The sequence below is a fragment of the Psammomys obesus genome, unplaced genomic scaffold (genome assembly GCF_907164565.1).
Source record: "Psammomys obesus unplaced genomic scaffold, mPsaObe1.curated_primary_1811, whole genome shotgun sequence".
NCBI lineage: Eukaryota > Metazoa > Chordata > Mammalia > Rodentia > Muridae > Psammomys > Psammomys obesus.
Window position 1 is genome coordinate 14,213,402 of NW_026596244.1, and position 21,347 is coordinate 14,234,748.

The following is a 21,347-nucleotide window of genomic DNA, read 5'->3' on the forward strand; positions in this document are numbered from 1 at the left end:
CTCCACAGAGCTGTTCCTGGGTCACTGCACAGCCGGGCTCCTGGCCCAGTACTGTTTCTTCCTCGTGGCTCCTGGAGGTAGATCTGCAGAGTAGAGGCCATGATTGCCTTTGTCCCCTGAACTGCTTTTCAGACCTGAAAAAATTCCGTTTTTAATCTGCCACGTAAGTGAGCAGCAAAGAAAGGCACATTAGGAAGAAAGCACGGTTTTCAGAAAGCATTCCATTAACCTGGGGAGGCTGAATGAGACTTGGCTGGCTGTTTCCTACTTTTTTCTCAAATTGGCAGAAGCTCCCAGGGTGAGCTCTCTGTTCTCAGCTGATCTACAGCTGCTGCCATTGGCACGGCCCGGCAGGGCAGACCATGCGCCCCTCCCCAGCGTCCATCCGCCAGGCTGACTGGAGGAACACTTGGTTCTAAGGCAGCGGACACTTGGGCAAGTTCTGTCTGCTGCTCGCTGTGGAACGTGGCTTCTCCTCGCCATGTGCCCAGGACTTGGCCCTAAGAGCCCTGCGTAGACCAGTGAGCTCCGTTCTGTTGGGTTAGTTTTGGCGGTAGTGTGGTTTTGTTGTCGTTTTCGCGCTTCTTAAGGCTATAGCATTCAGATTACTCAATTTAAGCCTAATAATGTTTACAGTGTGAGCTGTATATCAGAAGAATGTAGGAACTTCTGTCAGGGAGACTTCATGATTGTGTAGTACTTTGGTTTTCTCCAAGTTTATACATTGGCCTTAGGATATATTTTTAAGCTATATAGTTGAAAACAAAGGCTTGTGATGCTGAAATGGTGTTTATTTCCTTTTCATTAGGTGTTTAAAGAGTTTGCTTATAGGACATTGTTATTTTTCTTTGTTTCTCATCTTCTAAATCTAATTTTATAACAACCATATAAGTAGATCTTTATATAAAAATACTGATATCAGTATTTTTTAGAATTAAGGGCCCACTTTCTCTTGATTGTTTTTACTGACATTCAGATGAGTTCCCAAGCAACTGCACCCCCCACATCCACATGTGAATATAGTGGAAATTAAAGCCACCTCGTGCTGCAGTAACGCGGGGGCCATAATACACGCCAGGTGCAGTAATTAGCAGGCCATGGAGGCTGCCGCGAGTCGGGTTTGCCGCGCCGCTATCCCCCTGTGCGTCACACCATCAGAGAGCTGGATTTAATTGAGGCCACATCGGATGACGCATTACTGACACCTTTAATTGAATGAGCATCCAGGGAGGGTTAACTCATAATATTGATTGGCTTTTAGCCACTTGCTCAGAAGGGTGTCTGGGTAGCTTATTAGTTGCCTTTATTTACACCTTTATGCAAGGAGTGCAAATCGGAAATCTTAGTGCAATATGTTTTTCTAAGTGCTCTTAATAACTTTTTTAAAAGGACTGATAATAAAAATGCAAATGTATTTAATTTTTTATTAGCAGTTCTGAATAAATGTGTTAAGTATATGTGCTTCCACATTCACATATACCTGGTGTTTTGAAATATGAAGGCAGGAAAGCAGCCAGGAGCATTTCATCAAAGTGTTTCAAGTCTGAATGATACTAATCAGCCATTAGAAAATAGGCCTGCAGGAGAGAACTGCAGAAAGTGCACGGTGCAGTTACCGTGTGGCAGCAGAGGACCACAAGGACAAATAAAGGCAGTAACGGAGAGTAGTGTCTTACATGTCCTAGGGTATGACATATGGCTGGTGGGGAGGATCCAAATCCTTAATTGTCTTCCAGATTTATTTTGTTGCTTTTTAGTGGAAGAGCATTTGCATAATATTTTCAGTTACTTTCCAACTTTCTTAGGACAGGTCAGAAATATCTTGAGCTTTAAAGGGTTTTTTTGTTACTGAAAAGGAAAAGGAGCATCAAGGCATTTCTTCTTATCCCCGTTCTTGGCTTGATGGGCTGTAGAAACACTGTGTTACACGCACACCTACATTGCTTTAAAGCAACTTGATAACTCATTTTATATATTACACGAATAAGTTCGCTACCGTAATAATAGATACATGCTCCCTTACTTTTAAAAATATATTTATTTTGATCATATCTTAGTTGTCAGGGTCTTCATGCCACTTACTTTTGATTATCTTTGGAAATGTCCTTAAGCTTGCTCTCATGCCATTTGCCTAGTCGTGTTCGTTTTCTTTTTTTATCACAATGAGAGGATCGCTGTGTGGCACAGCTGGATTAACACAGCCGGATGCTTTGAACCTAAAGCACACCATCTTTCAGTGTGGCGGGGTAGTAGGCAAGGAACGGAGCCAGTAAGATGTGCAGACTTTTACACTGTTTTGGTCAGTCACCCTCCTTCAGTCAGGAGTCACCGAGCTGGGATGTAGCACGGTAGTAGAGCACGCGGTCAGCACGCTGGAGGCCTGAGGGGGGATTCCGAGTGCTGAGGGGGAAAACGCTAATGCCATGTGCCGTGGGAAAGCAAGCAGTTGCGCAGAGCTGTGTGGACTTGCAGCCTGTTCTAACGTGCTCTTCCTCCTCTTCTCCCGTGCCCTCTCTCTCTTCCTGTGTCTTCTCCTACTTGGGTCTTGTCTGTCCACTCAACAGTATCTCCTCCTGCAGAGTCCATTGATGTTCACAGACCAGGCCCAGCAGGATGTCATCATGGTCCTAAAGTTCCCTTCAAACTCTCCCGTCACCCATGTTGCAGCCAACACCCAGCCGGGCTTAGCCATGCCTGCCGTCATCACTGTCACCGCCAACAGGCTCTTCGCTGTGAACAAATGGCACAGCCTTCCGGGTGAGTAAGAGAGCGGAACACATAGCACTGGTCTCAGTCAAATGCTGAATAGTTCAGAGGCTTAGAGACATCCCACCTGAGGCAGACGGTGGAAGTATTAAAGCAGAAGCAGTTTTTAGCATCTGCTGGTTTGTGTTTAATCCTTGGCAGTAGATACTGTTTTTAATGTAATCTTTTACTCCAGTGGCACTGTGTGTCGTGTCTGTAAGTGGCACAAATTATTGGGTGCCCCCTCCCAAATCCTTCATTCGGACTACATCTAATGAAAACCTTTGTTTCATCTAGTGTGCACCAGAAATTCTGCTTTTTTCCTGCTCTCTTGCAGGTCTGACGATTGACCGTAAGGTCTTCTATAGCCAACACTATTCCACCGTTACTCTCAGCCCCCAGCCTCCCCTCTTATGCACAGCGTGGTGGAGTCTGTTGCAGAGCATATAAATGCACAGCACAGTACTGCGTACCTGTTAGGACTATCTTCTGCTGAGTGCTAAATAGCTATATTTAATTGAAACAACCATTGGAATCTAAACCTCCAGGCTGCTATTAGCGTCTAGAAATACAGTAACCACTAGGCTTTCCGTCCAGGTTGGAAGAGGCACCAGCATTTACCTCCCACCCTTGTGTCTTCCCCAGTGAAGACCCTGAGCCTGCCTCCCCGTCACTGAGTGGTCAGTGGCAGTTGGCATTCAAGCGTTGACTGCACCTCAGTGAAGTCATTATTGCTTCTTTTGGAGCAGAAATATTGCTTTTTCCACTATAATATTTTAAAATAGCCTTTTCGGATGTATTTTGTGTGTGGGTTAGTGTTTACCTGCATGTGTGTCTTTACACCATGTGTGTCAGTGTCTGTGAAAGCAAAAAAATGGTGCCAGGTCCCCAGGGACTGGAATCCCAGATGGTTGTGAGAGGTCATGGGGCTCTGGGAGCAGAACCCGGGTCCTCTGGTAGTGCCCTTCACTACTGAACCATCTCTCCATAATTTTTTAAATAATATTAAGAAGTTGGGAAACTTTGCTTAAGTCCTAAGGATAATTGGCCTTTCCCAAAGGCTACTGATACAGGCACAAATGGTTCGGTCTGCTCGACATTTAATGTGTAAAGCCTATATAAGACTCCTGAACCGGCAGTGCTGGGATATTATTGAGTGAAGGCCTTCTCCAAATCACGTGGAAGAGATTTTTAGAGTGAAGCAAAAGACATTCCAACAAAAACCTGGTATGCTGACTAAAGTCAGTAAGAAATCTTTCAAAAAGAACCTATAATTGGCCATTTTCATGGCCAGTGGAACTGAAACACTGTGTGCAGCATTGCCAGTGTTTGATTAAAGCAGGTTTCTAAGACGTGACAGCAGGAAGACCGGGACAGCTCCGTAATGCCTCTGTCATTAGAGCTTTCCTTCCTGCTTCTTCAAGAGATGTGCATGTATTCGGGAGTGAGCATTTGAAGAAATGCGATTGTTCATTTCTCTGAGTCCTGCTCATGAGAAAAGTACACACCAAAGGTTCCTCCTCTGTGCATGGTCACAGGAGCGTCGCAGGTGTCCCAGTGTGTGTGACACCGGGACAGCCACAGGGATGCTTGTGGCGGGTGACTCTGTGTGGCTCCTCTGAGAGCTCAGTTCCGGCTGTGGCAGAGCCCAGCCCAGCCACTCTGTTGAGGAACTGAGAACACTTAGTTGTAAGACTTGCCACAAGCCTTGAGGACTGAGTCTTGACCTTTCCCTTTTGAACCAGCCAGGTCTCTCACTTGCTCCTCTTCATGCTTGGTAGGTAAGAGTTTCTTCCCCAGGTCCACTTTTGTCTGTAGGCAGAGGTTCAGTCGCTCAATGCCTGCTTCCACCTGCAGGCCCATTCCTGTGCATCTTCTTTTCCTAGTGCAAGCACAGCTGTTTAAGGTTAGAGCCTGGGCCAGCATGGTGCTGTAGCCTCTCCTGTCACTGCTGCAACCTGTTGTAGCAACATTTCCTGCCACCCCCACCTATGTCCCACCGTCCCAGGGTGACACAACGACTTGCCACAGACAAATACAGTGAGCGTTCACCACAGGAAACTGTCCTTCTGGAATGCGATACCCAGATCTGAGCTGCAGTTACATCTAACACTTGTAGGCAGGGTCCCCCTCTCCCACGCCTCCGTTCAGATCTGTTCACAGCGCCCTGATTCTTCATCCTATCACATAAGCCCTTTGCCTGTCAGTATGTCTCGATTTAAAACAGAAGTCCCTAACACTTCTTGGTGAATATCAGATTCAGATTCTACCAGGTTTTCTTAAATTTCAGATTTTGTTTTCTTCTGAGGACCTAGAGTTTCCATAGCCTATTCATTAGGTTGGCTTTGTTTCCTTCTTCAGGTCATATTTGTGTCCTGACTTAAAAAAATGAATACTTTCTGTGAGGCATTAGCTAAGTAGTGGAACATATTCAGAGTTCAATCCCAAGCACTCAAAACACGACAAAAATGGATTCTCCCCTCTCATTAAAGGTCACTGATGCTCTCATGGGGTATCTGGACTCAGTTCGTCAGCATCTGAAGTGTGTAGGTTGAGTCATATTCAGTTGTTGTTTTTGCAGCTCAAATGGCAAATAATGACAAATTCATATGGTCCAACTTATGCCATCTAACCTGCAGTACAGAGCAGCACAGAGGCTGCCGGACTCCGCCATGGTGGATGCCCAGGACTGGAGGCTGGATGGACCTGAAGCACCTTTCTCCAGCAGTTGGCTTTAATGTGTTTATGGTCTTGGGCCTCAGAGCAGAGAGCCACGCTGTGACACTGGAATCAGTGGCTGCGCTGGGTGGACAAGCAGCTGAGTGCATTTCCCCACACAGTCCCTGTGATTTCTTGACCTGCCGAGCCGGTGAACCAGCAGGGAGCCTGAGCTCTCGGCTTCTGCAGATTCTCTCTCACATCCCTCACACCCCCGAAGTTTTACTGACAGTGTTGCTAGCACCCTTCAAAATTGGGCATTTCATAACTAGAGAAGATGCACCCTAGTAAGTTTTAAAGTGAACTCATAAAATGCACTGTGTTTTCTTTTCAACCGTCAGCAACGGTCAGAAAACTTCCTAATAGCTGACAGCACTGGAGAAGAGCCAGGGATCCGCGCAGGGCAGAAACTGGCCAGGTGAAGGGTGGGCAACCGAGGAAACCATTCAGAACGGGGCCTGAAGTTCAGTGGTCAGAGCTGTGACTCTGGGGTTTACCAGGCCATCAGCTGCAGAGCCAGCCGGTGGCCTCTCCGCTCCTCAGGCCCTTGTACCTCTTGCGGAGAAACAGCTTACAAAACCTCTTTCCAATTACAGTGGAACTGTGCCTGCATCTATAAAACCATTTTGAGAATGAACCAACTATTCTTAGTATAGATTGATTTTTCTAACTCATTTGCTACTCAGGATATTTTTAAATCAAAACCATGGAAATATTAAATATTAATAAAACTTTGTAAAAATCCTGCACTCCAATCTTTAAGAAAATATTTTAGTCAAATGCATTTAACCAAAACATTTATCTGTGGATACCTTTCTTTATTTTTATTCAAACTTTCAATTGATTGGTTTTTAGTGATGGATGAAACACTAAATGTTCCCTGACTTAGAGCTTTCCCTTTCTCCATCATAAATTGACATTTTTGTGGACCCTTTGTGCTGCAGCATTCAAAACTGCCTTTTTAAGAAGTAACAGAAAAATGGTATTCGCTGCAGTCAGCAGATGGTTGTCACATTTTGTTTTCAGCACGCTTTACCACTTAATTTTGTTTTGTTGCTGCATGAGAGGCCGCCGGTCAGGCATCTGCTGTAGCTTATGGCCTAGGACTGGAGCCACCACAACGGCACATGTTCAGAAGAGCACTAATCCAAAATAAATGTTTAATAAGCTAGCCAGGAGAGCACCTGGACTTCTATTCTTTAAATTTCACAAAATTGCATGAGCGATCTGGAGGCTGGAAACAATTCTACATAAGGGTGACTTGTGCATTTTTGTAGTTAAGTGTATGAAAAATAATGCGGTTTTTTTTTTTTTTCTTTTGTGAATTCCAGCTCACCAAGGTGCTATCCAGGACCAGCCATCGCAGCTGCCTGTGGAAATCGATCCTCTCATAGGTCTGTCACTCCTTTCTCTCTGCGATTCATTAAGCTCTGTGTGGCCCTGAAGTGTAGATTACAGTTGTTTTTCACTTGCTGGTTGCTGGGAATGGAATTTTCCTGATAAACCATTTGCATGCAAATTGGAACGCAATGAGCTGTGGTTATGCTGGTATTTCATCAACTCCCCTCGCTGGTTTGCCTAATTTGAACAGGCCTAGGCCGCGTGTCACTGGAAATTAATATGGATGCTGTAATAATGTGTGATTGAGGGTGCGCACGAAGCACTGTCAGGGTAATATTGGATCTTTTCATCACTCAGACTTGTTGATGAGCAGGGGCGAGGTGCGCCGTGATGGATCACCGCAGTGTGGTGGAGCTTCTTTGCTGGGAAATTTTCATAATAACAGAGGGATTCTTAGCAGCACCATGTTGTGAAAAATAAAACTGCAATGCCAGGGTCTCATCATTAAAGGAGATCAATCCTTTCTTCCTGGCCCTCTGTTCAGTCAGAGGGGATTAATGTGCAATTGTAGAGCAGTTTCGAAGTTGAAATATATTACCCAGCCAAAGGTAGTGTTAAGATATTTGTATTCATTTTCCTAGAGCCAATAAATTGCCATTGGAGGTTAAATTTGTTGAGGGAGAAGGAAAAAATAGGGCGGAGGCTGGAAAGAGCGGCTGCACACATGACTGAGTGTTTAATTGCTCTTGTGTTTTTGAGGCAGTTAGCTGAAATCTCTAGTTGGCGTTTGTCACTCTTATGCATTGGGATTTCAATGTCACCAAAAAGGTTAACCCTGATAACTTTTAGAATTAAAAAATAAAGAAGTAAATAAAACTAAACTATTTGCCATGGGGATAAGCAGCCAGCATGAATGAATATTTGGCCAACAGATTTGGTAAATTTACCCTAACAGATAAATGTGTTAGACTGTTACCATCTTACACATAAATTTTGCATATGAATGAGCAGATATATTATTTAAAAATCCATCATGTTCCCTATTTTATGTTATTCTATTTTTCATTAAAGCCTCTGCTAGCGTAGAACACTAACTGGTTATCATTCACTAAATGGTTTTCTACTACAGGATGAACAAAACCTTAAATTCAAAACCAATTCATTAATCATTTCCCCAGTAAATACTGTTCTGAATTTCATTTTAGTTCCTTAATTTCATTTTGCTTAAAAAAAAAAAAATGCTATTTTCTTCTTGTTAAAAGTAACAAAGCTAAATCCTTACTGTATAGTTTTAAAATCAGGAAAATAAAGCCCATTTGCTAAGACATGTAAAACAATTTTTCTGAATTATAGGCTCTCTGTTTGCTTTAAAACATAGCAATGAATATTCTGTAATATAATTAAGTGAATCCAGCCAGTGTGGGCAAAGTTTCTTGGTAAAAAGCCAAATGCTAAGTATTTCAGGCTTTGTGGGTCTTAAGAGGCAGACACAGTGGTTTAACTCTTTCATCACAGTGCGAAAGGCGCCATGGACAACGCATGAACAGATGAGTGTGGGCTGCTCTGCAGCAAAGCCTCATGTTTAAAGATGCCGCGGGCCGGCTCCAGCCTGGGGGACAGGGCTTACCCCGGGAGCCTCTGGACCATGGGCCACCTCCAACTAGCTGGCCTCAGTTCAGCATGTGACCCTGGATGGCCTGAACTTCTGACCCTCCTGCTTCTACTTTCTAAATTCTGAGATTTCCTAACTGGGATGGTAACCAGCTGGGATCCATCCAGGGCCCTTCGCACAGACCAGTCAAGAGCTCGAAACACAGCCTGGCCTCCCCCTCACCAGTCTTAACCTTAGCGCAGAAGGTTTTTATCCTAAGTCCAAATAGGTAAGATTTCTAGCAGAGGCCAGGTATGTTGGTGCACGCCTTTAATCCCAGAACTAGGGAGACAGAGGCAGGCTGCTCTCTGTGAGGTCAGTGTGTGCAAAGTGAGTCAAGGGCAGTCAAGGCTAAAACCCTGTCTCAAAAAACAAGAGAGAGAAAAGAAAAAAATAACGAAAAACTTTTCTAGCAGAGTAGGAAACATTTGTAATGTATCCAGTGGAATCCCAATATAAAAACGAACTGATAGTCAACATTTTTTATTTTTAAAAATCCATATGAAAACCCTCAACAGTTGGGAATTTCACCAAAGTTTTTCTTCACCTTGGATTTGTAACCTATTTTCTCCATGTAGTTTTATCCTAACTTTTAAAACTTGATTACTCTATTATACCTTTCAGCCATAAACATGTGTGTGGAAATTTAAATATGTATCTATTAACGTAAATTTTTCTATTCACTCAAGGCTCAGATTTTTGTACTTAATTAAAAGATTGGAAACAAATAAAAACATCATACACCAAAATTAAAACTAAAATCTTAAATTAATTACGCTGAGTACTCTATAATTTTTCTTTGTTGTTGTGTGTGTGTTTGTGTGTGTGTGTGTGTGTGTGTGTGTGTGTGTGTGTGTGTGTGTAAGACCCATTCTGTAGCCCAAATTGGCTCACACTCAAGATCCTCCTACGTGAGCCTCGTGAAGCTGGGGTCCCAGGCGTGCCACCAGCCAGCACTGTGTTACTGACTCGTAATGAATTATATAGGCATCCCACGTCCTACTGCTGAAGTGGCATAAACTTTATGCCAGCCGTGGCATAAACTTTAACAATATTTGTGAAATGCATCGAATATAAAAGCAAGCACTTACTGGAACCAAGTCTTCTGTCAACGAGAGGGTGTCTTCCTTTCTGATAGCTCATATGTTGATAGACAGTGGTTAGTTCTGAGTTGGCTAAGCTTTGTCCAGCAGACCTCGTCCTTGTTATTTTAGTTTTGTAGCCTGAGGAATGTTACATAAGAAAGTGGATAGGGAAGGGAGATGTGTTGTTTTAATGGTACCGTACAGGTCTTTGAATTCTTTCTCATACATAGCGAAATTCATGTTATTAAGAATTATCTTAAGCTCTAATATTAGGTTATCTTTTATTTCAGCAGTCCTGTTGAAACTTATTTTTAATGATTTGCTAATTGATAGTGTGATTACATCCTCATTCAGTTTCTTGAAACCGTCTGACATACAAGATAATGAAACCTGAGCACACACTCAGTGTCAGCACTAATTTTCCTTGTTCCTGTACGTGGCTCCCAGGAGATTCTAATCCCCAGGGATAAAGAACCATATAAGATTATGCCTGGAAGGGCATCTGACATGGTTTCATGTAAAGCAAAAGGAGAAATCACAGGAGAATTGTCAGGCAAATCAGTTTCAGACAAGAGGGTATATGAAAGTTGAGGAACTAGAAATTGATTCCCATAAAACTGTCTGTGCCTGTATCCCGTGGGGGATCTTAGACTCTCAAAGGTAGTCTTGCTTCACTTTGAATGCAGCTTATCTAATCAAATATACCTATTTTTATTTAATAAAAATGTTGTAAGAATCTCAATAAGTTTACTAACAAAAACAGTGTACTAATATAAAGGCTCTTACAAAAAGGATAGGCTAGGCAGACAGGGATAGACAAATGGACTGACAAAGAGATGGACACACAGGCAGATGGCTGGATGGGGAACTTTTCAGGGTTCAACTTCAAGTGAGACTCACTTAGAAGATAGTGCATCTGGTGAGTGCAGTGGCTCACACCTCGAGGTTCACGCCAGAGGCAGCAGGGTCGCAGGCTCAAGGCAGTCCTAGACAGAGTGAGACATTTTCTCAAGAGCCAAAATCCACGACAAACAAAATAGTCTATTTGGAGGCTGAAGGGACAGCAGCCTTTCCTCAAGGGCGCTGTGATCCCTCAAAATTATGCACTTGTCCAGCCTTCCCCCAAATTAGCGAGAACTAACAGTCCAGGCGCAGAAGTCGTATAAATACTGTCAAGAAGAGACATTTTTAAAGGTTCTGCATAGAGTGAGGTGTGGCAGTAATTGGTGTAAAAAATGTACCTCACATTGTTTTCTTGTCATGATCTCACTGCAGTGGGGTATTTTCTCTGTGTGTATTTTCTCTTGCTGTCATATCTATAAAACCTCCTTTCCATCTGCCAGCAACTTCCTTTTGTGTGAGAAAGAAAACTTGTCCCGACTGGAATTCTTCCCATTTTACTCTTGCTGCTGCTTCGTACCCCATTAGCCTCCCAAAGCACTTCGAGTCACCTGCCGGTTTAAATGGGTCAGTGTATAAAGGGCCTTCAGCAGGATTGTTGAGGTCAACAGTCCTGTGGGGCGTGTTCTGTTTGTGTTAGGGCTAGTTCAGGCCTCAGTGGTTCTCAGCACAGCCCTGAGAGTATTTTAAGGGCTTTGCTTTGTTGTTTGTTTGGTTGGTTTGGCAGGCCTTCTATTAAACTCCCATATTACTTAGATAATGACTAGAAAATAGGTGTCTTTGCATTTTTATCAATAATGTATAGTTTCTTCCCTCAAAAAACTGAAAATTGGTATAAAGAACTTAATAACTAGATACAAGGATTTGCCTTGACCATTCCATTCTGTTTTCTGGAGCAATCAAGCTGCTTTTATGGTGTGAAAACCCTTGTTTGTAACAGAGAGTCACTAAAAACAAAGGTTCTGTTTGGTTGGCCTCATAACATTAGGACGATGGAAGGAAGACAGGCAGGAAAACAGGACGGAAGGAGGGAAGGATCTCCGTTGAAGTTGCTCTGCTGACAATGGCAGAGGGTGTTCTTCCCATCCTTGGCGTCACTGTGTGCCTGACCTGAGCCTTGAGACAATCCTATCTCAGGCACTCCAGCATTTGGAGCGCACTGCCAGGCTGTCTCGTCCTATCACTTAGGTCAAGACTAAGAATGTGGCAGCATGCTGTGACTTCTCTACAAGGATCTTTAATAAGTCCTCGTTCCTGCCTTTGCTTACATGAGAGTGCCGCTGTAAACAGGGAAAAGGAGTTCCCTTCTAGTCAAAAATTAGAGACCCATAAAGGCCAGAGTGGTACAAGGTGCTACAGTAGTTCAGATATATGACATTTAAATCCCAATATCTCTTCCCTGTGACAAAACATTAAAGGTAATAGATTTTCACAACATGAGTCTATTCTCATGACAATAGACATAATGAGATTGTCAGAAACAGCCCAAACTGTGATGAGATCTGGCGGCTGGAATGCACTTGTCCTGCCCGAGAGCTGGAAAGCCTGTTTTGTGGCTTGTATGAATTTTTTTTAATGGTGGTTTCTATTTTTTTTTCCCTAAGCACAACATTTTCCCTGGGGTGTTGAATATAGCAGCTCAAACTCTTGCAGTGCTTTACATTTTACTATTTGTCTCAGACACTGTCTGAGAGGTCAAGTGCTCTTCCAGGTCCTGCCTCCCTCCTCCCCTCCCCTCCCCCCAGGTGTGCCAGCGCTCAGGGTTTCTTTGATCATGTGTGGTTAGTAGTTTTTATTTTTCTCTTCTTCTCCCTATGCCTCACAGCCTGCGGTACAGGGACACACAGGAGGCAGGTCACTGACCTTCTGGACCAGAGCGTTCAAGTTCATTCCCAGTGCTTCGTCATCACTGCCGACAACCGCTTTCTTCTGGTCTGTGGCTTCTGGGATAAGAGTTTCCGAGTCTACTCCACAGACACAGGTAACGTTTTTCTTGTAGGACAAAGATTATGACTTAGTAAAAGAATGCTTTCTCACCCCACTCCCAAAAATGAAGGGGATGCTTCCTCCCTGTCAGGAAACCGTGGCTAGCTCATCTTCTCCTGGGTCAGCTTCAATGTGGCTTTAAGAGGCAACCTTTCAATAGTTTTGTCTCCCGACACGCTTACAGAATAAATAATTTTTGTCCACAGACAAAGCCATGGATGTGAGTACCACACACAGATGTGTAGACAAAGGTCAAACATAGCAACGTATTTTAAAGTTATTTTTAATTATTTAGAAGGTTTTCCTTCCAGTACTGGAGGAGGGGCTCCTGAAGTCTGTCCGTCATCCTCACGGAATCTTGCTGAAGTCACCACAGGGAAGAGCAGCTCACTTAGTATGTGGCGGTGCTCTGTGAAAGCACAAAGCGTGCACTGCCCGTGTGTTTGCGTGCGCCACTCCGGGGCCAGGCCAAGTCAGCTCGGTGTTGGTACAGCAAATAGAGCCCAAGGAGTTTTCCCATGCAGAGAGCCAGGCGATTGGTACATTTAATAGCACATTTTTAAAGCATTTTAGAAACTGTCGGAGAAGTTAGGTTTAGAGAAAATACATAGGTTTATACATGCGTGTGTTTATAGACATATGGATAAAGTCAGATATTGCTTCCCTATAACCAGATCTGTGGCCTGGCTTGGCTTGTTTGACTTCTTGGTGGTGCTGAGCACACTGTCCTCCACGTAGACACCCAGTCCCCGGAAGAAGATATCTCAGATGAAAGGAGGACATGCACGTGTCTTGATTAAATGCTGCGGAGTGGGAAGTTCTACCTAATTGAAGTTTCTAATTAAATGCTTTCCAGCAAGTCCTCTTTGAGGCTTGCTAATAACCCTTCTGAAATGTCTGTCCTCGCGCACTCTCGTTAGGAGGTGCCCTGAACAGTGATGGTTCTGCGTGGACGTCAGTGTGTGCCAGGGAGCCTATTGGCACAGCTGAGAGAGCAGCAGGGACAGCGCTCTTCAGCAAAAGAGTTATAGAATAAGCCCTGAAAATTATTTGTAAAACATACTGGGTTTGTTTGTTTGTTTGTTTTTGCACTTTAGCAAATTGAATTTCATTTTCTTATAGTTCATGTCAAGGAGGTTCATGGAGGCAAACACAGCGACAGAGCCTTTCTAATGATGTTTCTCTAGGTAGTCAGGATGTGGCATGGACTTTGAGAATGAACGCTCCACCGACAGTCTGTGAAGCTGCAGTTAGCTGATGTTTCTGAAGCCGTCTTTCTTTATCATATTGACGCTTCTGTTTTTACAATCTCATTGAAATGTAATCTTTTCCTCTGGCAAAAGACCTGTAGCATTATTTGGTACAGCCTCTGCCCTCACAAGCCTCCAGGTTAGGTTGATACACCGGCTCATATATTTCTCTCAATGGTCTTTTAGATTATTTATTGCTCTCACATTTTCAAAGGTACCCTTAAAGTTTTCACACTAAGTTCATCTATCCTTTTGGCTTATAGTTTTTACATATTGACGTCCGCAGAACTAAGTTACCACCTCACAGGTTTTTTTGGGTGCAAAACAGCTCCATGATCCCTAATTCCCTAGTCACGCATGTCACCTGCCGGAGTCACCTTCCCACACCCTCACATCCTGGCAGCCACAGCCTACTTCACATCCCAGGGTTGGCCCTTGCCAGTGTATGTGCAGATGGAGTCATAGATTATGCCAGTCTTCCTCTTGGACGTGTGGAAGCTTTTGAATTCTTTGACATTCCCTGTTGTTCTTCTTGTAAAGGTGTTAAATACCAGATGTATATATCCGTAAGTCAAGCCTGACTTTCATACAGCACTGACAGTTCCCATAATTCCTGTGTCCATTCTTTGTTTAGAACTTACAGAATTGTTTGGCGTACATATCATGGCTTCAGCTCCACAAAAATCTTATGGGGTGGACAGGTGTCCTTGTCCCATAGTTCAGATAATGAACTGAGAGATTAATTTAGATAGTGAAGTGAGGTACTGAAATGTAACTAGCTAATGGTAATAGAACTGTGGCTTGGACCTGGCCCTTCTGACTTCATATGTAGCATCCTCTTTGTTACATGTTGACTCACACAAATGTCACCATCGTTGGTTAATTTGGAAACCACTGTAATTTACAGCCCTAAGTTCCTGTGGGCCTGCCATGTCCCATTAGACTTAACAAGGTTGATATTTTCCCTCTCCCTCCCAACAGAAACCTTGCAATACCCTGTTTTAAAAATGCATGTTTCTGTGTGTGTAAAAATATTTCAAAACAGCATAATTTTAAACTCCATATTGATAGGACTGTTTTATAAAATAAAAATTTATATTTTCTATAAAAGTGCAGAAAAATGAATCTCAAATGAAATTTCTTGTACGTTCTTAATGTCTTGTATATATACTCAGCTGCTAGTTTTACTAAAAAGTAATTTTAATGAAGAAAAAAGGAATTTGTGTTTTTATGACAATAGATAACATCGACTATTTTTCCCTTAAGCTTGGTGGAGAAGCAAGGGAAAATTGTATAACCAGTTAATATATAATGTGAGAGCCATCACAAGTGTTGAATTCAATTATATTTTAGCACACGAGCCAAAAAAACCCTTCCCTTATTAGATTGGGGAAGGGGATACTGGGGTTGTAACAGGAAATTCTTGAAACATAAATCATGTTTTCAGGGCACAAGCAGAGCTGCAGAGGCAGCACTAAACCTTCCCTGCCGTCGGGATTACTCTCAGGCCACATTTAGATGCAGTCCTGCAGAGGCCTGCGCTGGGATTGTTTTATTTGTAGCACAGCTGTCAAATAAAACATAAACTAGAAAATTTGTTCTGTCAAAAAAGGGATATTCCAGTGTTTGTGGTAATATCTGATATTAGTGCGTGGAGAGGCGGGCTGCATTAAAGGAGAGAAAAAACAAAGACTGAGGAACACGCACGAGATTATCAGAAAATAATTTACCGAAAAGAGCAGCAGGTATTTACACTGTGATTTATTTAGGAGGGACGGGCCTCCATATCCCAGCAGCAGCCGCGACCGCGGGGCGGCTGCAGAGCGGGAGAAACCTGCGGAAAAGTGTGTGGATGCAGAGAGCAGGTCCAAGCCAGAGCCACACAGGAAGCTCTTTCGCTGTAGCCTTGCTGTCTCCCCCCCTCGTGGCTCTTCCCTCCCGTCGCTGTTTTTAGATGTTTCTTTTTGTAGAATACTTGGTGCTCTTCATCCTTGTGGGTCTGTCCCCTTTACTTCAGTGTTTGTCTTCCCATGGGACAGTCAAGACACGTGCACGGCCCTCACCACTGTGTGCGTGCGCACGAGGCACACATTCCTGTACACATTCAAGACAGCCTAAGCTTGACCCCTAGTTGGTGTGAGGTAAATGTTGAACTTTCATACTTTTGATTACTTCAGAGCAAAAAGTAAAACAGTAGGAAGTTTTAGAAGAAGAAAACACAACTGAGCATTTCTCTTCCTCACACTGATATTGGAAACAGAGCACTTGCTTAAGGAGAAATGAGGAGGAATCTTGGGAAACTCCATGTCTGTTTAATGGAGACACCTCCATCCTCTTCCTGGTCCCTGAAGCAGCTGGAAATTAGGTGAGCGCCCCACAACCACTGCTTTTGGTGAGGCCCGCAGAGCACCAGGACCCTGGGCTCTCGGGGCACTGTGTAGCTACCTCATTTACCTACTGGGCAGTTTTTCAACCCCATGAAGCGGCTGGACTCTAAAATAGACGTAAGCCTACCCCGGGTGGCACGGTCATACCACTTTCGCAGTTCCCGAGCTCCCTCCACGCAGGCAGAGGCTAAAGAGGAAGACACTGTGCAGGCTGTGGTAACCCTGGCATAACTGCCCGGCTTCTGCCAGCAGCTGAGGTGAACTCTAATTACCAATGAGAGCGCAGCCCACTGCCCGACTTCTGCGTTCTGCCCTGAAAAATGTGGCATGACCATTTGCCACTAAACACCTTCACTTGAAAATGATCTTAAAAACAGCTCTGCATTTTATATTTAATTTGGTCTTTTGAGTTCTTTATTTTAAAATATTCTTCCTAGCACATGCCATGCTGATGAAATCAGGTGTCGTAAGTGAAATGTTCTAGTGTAGATTTACAAGGCTAAAAGTGTTTGATCTGCCTTAATTGCAGCAGGAAATTTTACTTTTTAATTGTAATTTGTACTTGAAGTAAGTCTGGCTTTAAGGTTGACAGCAGTGGCTTCTTCAAGCCTGTTGCTCATGAGTGAAAACATGCACTTGACTTCTCTCTGATGGAGACAAAGTGTTTCACTATTTTATTCCTAAATTTGAACCATTTATAGTAAGTCTTAAATTTGCTGTAATAAACAACTTAAAGTTTTAAGTTAATACCTTATTTTTATTTATTTTCTTGAAAAGTGGCTGGGTGGTGGAAACACCTTTAATCCCAGAGCCCAGGAGGCAGACACAGGTAGATCTCTGAGTCCAGAACTGCCCGGCCACAGAGAAACCCTTCTCAAAAAACGAGAAAAGGAAGGAAGGAAGAAACAAAGAAACCGGACGTGGTGGCTCATGCCTATAATCCTGGCACTCAGGGTGGCAAAGGCAAGAGGATCTCTGTGAGTTCAAGGCCAGCCTGAACTCACAAAGCAAGTTCCAACAAAGCCAAAAAAAAAAAAAAAAAGGACAAGAGAAAGAAGGAGGGAGAGAGGGGAGAAAAGAAAGAAAGAAAAGTTACTTAGACACCAACCTTGGTTTTAAATATTGTTTTGTATGTTTTTTTCAGTTTCTTTAATGTTTGAGTCATCTTTTTGTCCTACTGACCTCACCTCCTTCTAAAGCCAAGTTTAATATTGAAGATAGACATCTCAACACTAGGTGGATTGTAGACTTTTCTACACTTACTCGTAGACTGTAGACATTTTTTTACAGCTTGAGCTTTTATTTTTTATTTTATTATTTTTTACAATTAATTCACTTTGTATCCTGATTGTACCCCCTTCCTCATCTCTTCCTGGTCCCACCCTCCCTTTCTCCTCCCCCTATCCTGCCCCCGCTAGTGCACAGAGGATTCAGGCAGTCCTGATGAGACTTGATAGGCTAGGGTCAGATGGGAGGGGAGGAGGACAGACTTTTCAAGAGAAAAATGTTTGCTCTAAACCAGGGTGACACAGGGGGTGCCGGAGGGACCTAACTGTTTAGACAAGTCTATAAATGAGACCACAGTCGGCCAAGCAAAAACTTTCCAGTGAGGACTTGATTTTGTTTCTGACACTCTTCCTAAGTTTTCCCTGACCGTGTGTGTGGAGACTAGGGTCCTCTCCAGGGTCCTCAGTCCTTCCCAGTAAACCGCTGTGAGCTTCTTTTCATCATCCTCCCAGAGGAGTTCATCATTCAGAGAATTAGCGCAAAGAAGGACTGACAGGGTTGGAATTGCAATCACGATCAACCGTTCCTTTCATCAAAAGTTAGTCAGTTAGTCGGGGAAGTCCTGGTTTGAAGAAGTAGGAACTCTCTCGAGGCGACCCAAGAACAGCAGAGCATGGTTCGGGGAAGACTGCCGGTGGACCGAGCTGTGCAGACTTTCTCGAAGGCAGCAGGCTTTGGTTTTGAGCCACAGAGTAACTCAAGAAAGTGTTAAATGGTTCCAGTGGAAGTGTTCTCCTGGGCCCGCTTTAACCAGTAAATATTATTCTTTTGTAATTTATAGTAGCTGTTTATAAGGGTATGATGTCCTCATCCTCAAGTATTATTTGTGGAAATAGTTTCCACATATGCCTTTTAAAAGTGTTATCACTACTCAGTTGATTGTTTTTTTAAACTATTATAGGTAGTATTTAAAAATAAACAATCAAAACCCTGCCAATCAGAACCTTCCAGGTCTGAGTTATTACGGCATCGCTGCCATGCAGCTTCTGTATTTGATAGAAGTTTGCATTGTCTTTTAACTGCGCTTAAGGAAAGTTTGTTCTGTATTTCAGGAAAATTGATCCAAGTGGTGTTCGGCCATTGGGATGTTGTCACGTGCCTCACCCGCTCGGAGTCCTACATAGGGGGGAATTGCTACATTCTCTCTGGGTCACGTGACGCAACCCTTCTTCTGTGGTACTGGAACGGAAAAAGCAATGGGATTGGAGATCACCCAGGAAGTGAGTACAGACTCTCTTAAGTGAACTTTTCTAAGTGATGGAGAAGAGCAGCACTTTGAGAGGAAATGTTCTTCCACTGCGGTGGGAACAGAGCTGAACTATCATTTCTAAGCTGTAGTCTACGCTAGCCTAGGTGGCATGAGGGCTAACACCTTACAGGCACTGTAACTCAGTCCTTCTCAGGTTCTCGTCATTCCTAGGCAGAAGTGTTGGTACGTGGCTACAATGGCTGCTGCCGACTAAAAGAGAGGTGTTCTCGGGGACAATGACATATAACATAAAAGAGAAATTATATATCTTGTTTGTTGAATTCATGTTTCAAAAGAGAAAAAATAAAAGTTACAATTTGGGAAATCTAGAGCTTTATACAAATTATGCTTTCATTTACATACTAAAGACAAAACTGGCCATAAAAGGCTAATATGGGTATTCAAATTGGCTGTTGGCTTCTCAGATGGGAAATGAAAATGTTCACCAACAGCATTAAACGTCTTTCAGAAACTGCACTGAAGGCAGTAAAACAACAACAAAAAATGTGTAACCATTTAAAATTGTAATTCACAGAAGGCAAAAAAGGAAACAGCCACCATTAAATCCAGTCGCACACAGCTGTAGCCAAGAGCTGGCTTTAAAAACACATTAAGAAGGAGGAAAAACAATTAAAGGGACCACCTGAAAAATGAGAATTTAATTAAAATGATTATGACAACAGAGAAGAGTTTGTAGATAGCTGTGGCTTTCTGTTTCATAAGGTCGACGTTGTGACTGTTCTTAAATAGTTACCATTTCTTAATGGAAAGCTGGTTGCAGTGTTACTTGGTTAGAGAAGGCTCATGCTATTGTCTGAATACTGTGAGGCCTTGTGTCTGGGTGGAAGTATATTTCACCCTGTCATATTCTCGATCAACTTCTCCATGTTGTGTAAAAATGGCTAATACTTGTGTGACAGTGAATACTTTGTTCAGAATGCTAATATTTATTTAGAAAAATGCAAAGTTTTTTCGAAACTTATTTTTTCTTCTTTGTACTTGAGAGACTTTGCATTGGGTCATAAACAAACATTGTATGCAGTTGATGTCTAATGGGCGTATTTATGACCTTAATCAAAGATAATCTTCTATGTGAATAGAATAAAAAAGTAATGTTTAAGTTCTGATACTGTTGGTGACCCAGTCTCGTGGTCAGCAGGCTGTAGTGTGTGTACCATGGGAAAGCATGCTTTGTCCCCTAAACAGACATCTCTGCTTTATAGATAATTACAATCAACTTAAAAAGATTTAAAAAATCAGGGAATTTGCTTTTTATTCTCTCTAAGTATGTACTGTATGACCCTTGGCTTATGGTGGTGTTCTGATGCTCTTTCTTTCTGGCCCCCTACATTGAGTGGCTACTTTCAGTTTCTTTTTTCCTGTTTCCTTAAATATAAGATTAAAGAAATTATTTCAGACATAGATAATACATAAATCTACCACTTTGTTATTTGTCTCAAAGAATTTAGGAAAGTCTTTTTCTTGCCTTAAAATGTTTTATGTACGTATACCCACAAAGACAGATATCTGAGTCTTTGTTTTTCACCCGACCTGACTGCCTTCTCTGTGTTACGGAGAGTTTTCAGCAGTGTATGCCCTGGGAAATCGCTAAAGCCTTTCTGGCTATTCCTGCATGGAGTTGCTATGGCATTTCACAGATTTAATTATGTTTTAAAATTAGAAAACTTCAGGTTCTCAGAGTATTTTATATCTATTTACACATTAAATATATGTGCTTGTATTTAAATATTTATTTAAGTACCTTACAAATTGCCCTAGAGATGGTTTTTATATGTATGTCATCTGAATAGAGAATCAAGAAAGAGTGCTGAAGTACTGGGATTCATTGTTAAAAAAGGAATCGATTGATTCCCGGCCCTGCTGTGGGAGCAATGGCCATACACAAGGCGCTCAGAGGGCATAAATCACGTGACCAGCGTCTCGGCTACATATGAAAATGTTGCAGCTCACGCGCGCTGTCCACTCTTGCCTCATTGTCTGTAATATGTGGACAGTAGCACCTAGACATGCAGGTGTTGAAGAGGGGAAATGTCAGAACACAGCACATCTAACACAAATTTCAGAAAACCGTGATATGTTTCGGCTAAATTCTCCATCCTCATCCTTGCTGGCCCTTTTATAATGTCCCAATTCAATTTTGCCTTAGCTTTGAAGAATGAAATCTGGGAGAAAGACAAACAGGTACTTTGCTTACTATAAGAATTTACACACATTAAACAGAAAGATGAAAAGGCTAGTGTAAGCCTTTAAAAACAAATTGCAGACAATCCAGACAGTTTCACCCTCCCGAAAGCTGGTCAGGCCGGGAGCAGCTGCTGAAGCCGCACCCCTCAGAAAAGCTTCAGGCTCCCGCAGCCCTCCCTGAGTGTCGGGAGCCCGGAGAACCCTGTGAGGGCGGCCAGGCACTCCCAGCATGCAGATACACAGCACTCAGCTTCAGTTCTTGCGGTACCTGAAAGAAAGAAAAGCATCCTGTCGCTTTTTTCTGCATTGTGTAGTTCTTCCAACTATTTAACTTTATTTACAATCCCAAGAATAGTTAATGATTTTAGTTGCAAGGATTATAAGCAAGAGCTAAATACCATTTCCTTCAAATCTGGTAATCATTGCTATACATAAAGTGGTAGCTGTGTAACTATTTTAACCTAATGTTATACAGTGTTAATATGTGTATTAGTTGGATAAAAATCAGGCTACCTCGACTTGGATGAAACCTGTAAATAGTAT

At 42.8% G+C, this 21,347-nt stretch overlaps 1 protein-coding gene across 1 annotated transcript in view; it reads left to right on the plus strand.

Moving 5' to 3' along the window:
- The window catches only part of Lrba (LPS responsive beige-like anchor protein), a 429,351-nt gene that overhangs the window by 385,858 nt on the left and 22,146 nt on the right, over window positions 1-21,347 (plus strand). Inside the window, exons 44-47 of the mRNA XM_055596564.1 lie at window positions 2,565-2,757; window positions 6,795-6,857; window positions 12,266-12,421; window positions 18,403-18,570. Coding sequence (XP_055452539.1) covers window positions 2,565-2,757; window positions 6,795-6,857; window positions 12,266-12,421; window positions 18,403-18,570 — 580 coding nt within the window. The remainder of the gene's footprint in view (window positions 1-2,564; window positions 2,758-6,794; window positions 6,858-12,265; window positions 12,422-18,402; window positions 18,571-21,347) is intronic.